Source organism: Pyxicephalus adspersus, chromosome 10 (assembly GCF_032062135.1).
Source record: "Pyxicephalus adspersus chromosome 10, UCB_Pads_2.0, whole genome shotgun sequence".
NCBI lineage: Eukaryota > Metazoa > Chordata > Amphibia > Anura > Pyxicephalidae > Pyxicephalus > Pyxicephalus adspersus.
The window spans coordinates 44060369-44063763 of NC_092867.1; the positions used below are offsets into that span (position 1 = coordinate 44060369).

Consider the following 3395-nt stretch of genomic DNA (forward strand, 5'->3'; position numbering starts at 1 on the left):
GATCGCGCACGATTCTGGATCGCTCATACGAATGCGCGAGCGATAATCCGATTCTGCTTGATGAATCAGGGCCAATGTGTCTAATTGTAATACATTTAAATAAATAACCTGTATGGACAATATCTTCTGCATGCTGTTTTGTTTACCCTGAAATAGTTTTTTAATCTCCAAACATAATGGGCCTGATTTATGAAAGCACTCCAAAGCTGGAGAAAATACATTTTCATCAGTAAACCTGGGGGATCCAGCAAACTTGAAATGGATTTGGTCCAGTATTGAAAACATTTGCTAACAAAAAGCAAATTACTTTTAAGAAATCCGTTACAAGTTGCTTGGATCACTTAGGTTCAGTGATGAAAATGTATCCTCTCAAGTCCAGAAGAGCCTTAATAAATCAGGCCCAATTCACCCAGACGATATAAATATATTTATAAAGTACTCCTGGAAAACAGCTTACTATATTATATCTTAGTAACCTGCCATCAACTCTCTCAGATTTATAAACTCTAGGTATATACCTGATATCCTAAATTTTATTCTTACTATCTTTATCTTTACCAATTGTTGGATACATTATGGTTACTTGTCTCTATCTTCTCTGAAAAAGTCACATGGCAAAATGCATAGGGAACCAATATGGTCTTTACTTTGCATTTCCCACTATGTGGAGATGTTATTTTATATGGTGGATGAGCTCTGTATAGATTAAACCTCTTGCTCCTACTTTTTGAATGTCAGGGCTTTACAAAGTAAACTCTAGAGCATTGCCAAAAAAGCCTCTATTTCTATTGTAAAGTCTCATTTTTTGTACATATACTTTCATGGGTTGACATAAGATTACCACCAATATTTGAAAGGGAGGTATCATATTTTGGTTAGTTGATAAACCAATGAAAATTTATTTTTTTTAACTTTCTTACACATTACTGGGTATTCAAAGTGAACACAAGTTTGCCCTGTTTAATATTAATCAACCAACACTTGGCAGTAAAATAAAATAATATTTCCAGTCTTTCTGCAATGACCAGAATACTACAGGACAGTATTGGTTCAGAATTAGCCTGCTCACAGTGATTTCCAAGCTCCCAATTCCCCACTGGTATTCCCTCTCTCACCTTTCACAGGTCCCAATGCAGTGAATACTGCAGCTCTGACACCCATTATTTATTACCCATTTATTTATTACCCATTTATTACCCATACCCATTATTTATTACCAGCAGCATGGGCCTGACTAACAGTATATCACACAATGAAGGCCAAACATTATGGGAACCAAAACAGCATTGTTTTGGGTATAACTGAACTGAATGTGAAATGTTCTGGCTAAATTCATTATTAGCCTAAATCTGAACAACAGTACGAACCAGCTTTAGTACAACTCTTTTCTATTGTGCGTCATGGCTCAAAGTTCATGAAATAATCGATAATCTTCAATATATAAACTCAACTGTTCTGCACATACCATGATATATCTAATTTATGCACCCTAGTCAGTTGAAGGAGATCACGTATTCTAAACAGTTTGGGATATAGGACAATTTGAACAAAATAAGTGACAATAGGTAAGTGGTTTTTCTTTATGTATTTTATTATGAATTCCTCTTGTCATTTTTTGGTTTAAAACATATTTTTTTCTAAAATGATTGCCTTTTCTTTTAGGTTAGACATGGCTCTCAATATTGAGAGCCTTCACTTTGCAGTTACAATTGTCTTCGTATTGTTATCCAAGGCTATGTCAGATACATCACCCACATGCTCTGTTATACAAGGGCTTCCAGGTCTCAATGGACGGGATGGCAGAGATGGGGTTAATGGGTTAAAAGGAGATCCAGGTAAGAAAATACCTCCCAATATTCATTTTGTACCTATATTAGTCTACACAGAGTTGCTTTTGTTGATACGCTGGTATATTATATGCTAAAGTATGTACAGACCATTGAGTTTGCAGAATGAATAGTTTGCCTTAATTAGAGACACTTTCATTCTTGCTCTTTGCTTTTTAAAATTTTAAATCAATTAGAAAAATCTGTACATTTTAGCAACACACATTTTAGACTTAGCATAATAATGAATTCATAAATTATTCATAACACATTCATTGCACAACCACCAGGTGAGCCAGGACCACCAGGATCAAGAGGAAACATTGGACCACCAGGAAAACCTGGACCTATAGGAAATCCTGGCGTTGCAGGTAAAATAATCAAATATTATTTATCATCATGTATTCCCCAGATTTGTTTAAATATATTAGAAATATTATATATTTAGAATATTTTTTAAAAGCTGTGAATAGACAGATGTCTTTGTTTTTATGTTTTGTCTTTAAACTGCATTGAGATTAACACAGAAGAATACTTACATTGCTCCATGCTCCCCCTGCAGCTATCACTTTCCTCTTTTTTCTGCTATTGGCATGCAGGCAAACCGTCAATTTGCACACATAGAATATAGGTCTTCTGGTTCTGCATTGTGCATGATAATGTTGGCTAGGGGATGGTTGTACTGTGCAACCAAGGAAGACAGAAGCTTTGAGGAACCAGCCCATCCAGAGGAGAGGATGCCTGAAAAGTTAGGAATTAGCTAATTTCTACAAATTCCACAAGCATTTGATTCTTTATAACAGGGAAGGGTTGTGGGATTAGAGCAATAGAACTGAAAAGTATTTTATTTCACTCATCTTAGTCCCTGAAATCCCTTGGCACCTAAAGATGGAAAAGACAACTACTTCTTGAATCCCTATGTATAAAATGAGAAATAGTATTTTTAATCTATAATCAGTTTATCAAGGGCTCACCATGTTTTTATACAAACACAGTGACTCACATACTCTACTTCACAGGTCAGAAAGGAGAAAAAGGCAATGCTGGAGTGACAGGTAAATGTATGCCGTATGGTTGTATTTTTTTAAATATTTGCATGCAATACTTTTAGAAATGTATTATAAAATGTTCCAATAAATAGACTGTATAATTTCATTTTAAAGGAATGCCAGGTCAGAAAGGAGCTAAAGGAGATTCTTCTGAAACAGCAGGTAAACTTACTAACTTTTTAAAGTTAAAATCTATTACTGAAGGTTTGCTATTTGACTCTATTTTTTCTGCTGCTAGATGACCAGTGTCATTCAATTTATTTACTGCAAGCCTAGGTGTCCTTGACTTGTCTGGTACAGTCTGTAAGTATACAATGAGAGAAGAAGCAGAACATTGATGAGCTCTTTTGTATGGCACTCTCCCTCTTTTTAACCCCCCTGCAGTATTCCCGAGTGTGACTCAGGGTGGATTTTACCCCGGTATTTAGCACAGCCAAACTGACAGAAGGAGTCCCGCGGCTTTGCTCATGAAAAAATGCAGCCGTGGGAATCATCACAAGATGATTCCCATGGCTGTATT

The 3395-nt window shown here is 35.8% G+C and overlaps 1 protein-coding gene across 1 annotated transcript in view; it reads left to right on the plus strand.

Moving 5' to 3' along the window:
* The first annotated feature begins 13 nt into the window (after positions 1 to 13).
* LOC140339206 (pulmonary surfactant-associated protein D-like) overlaps positions 14 to 3395 on the plus strand; it is a 9913-nt gene continuing 6531 nt past the window's right edge. Inside the window, exons 1-5 of the mRNA XM_072423777.1 lie at positions 14 to 1565; positions 1663 to 1835; positions 2117 to 2197; positions 2846 to 2881; positions 2990 to 3037. Of these exons, the coding sequence (XP_072279878.1) occupies positions 1670 to 1835; positions 2117 to 2197; positions 2846 to 2881; positions 2990 to 3037 (331 nt within the window). The 5' untranslated portion in view covers positions 14 to 1565; positions 1663 to 1669. The remainder of the gene's footprint in view (positions 1566 to 1662; positions 1836 to 2116; positions 2198 to 2845; positions 2882 to 2989; positions 3038 to 3395) is intronic.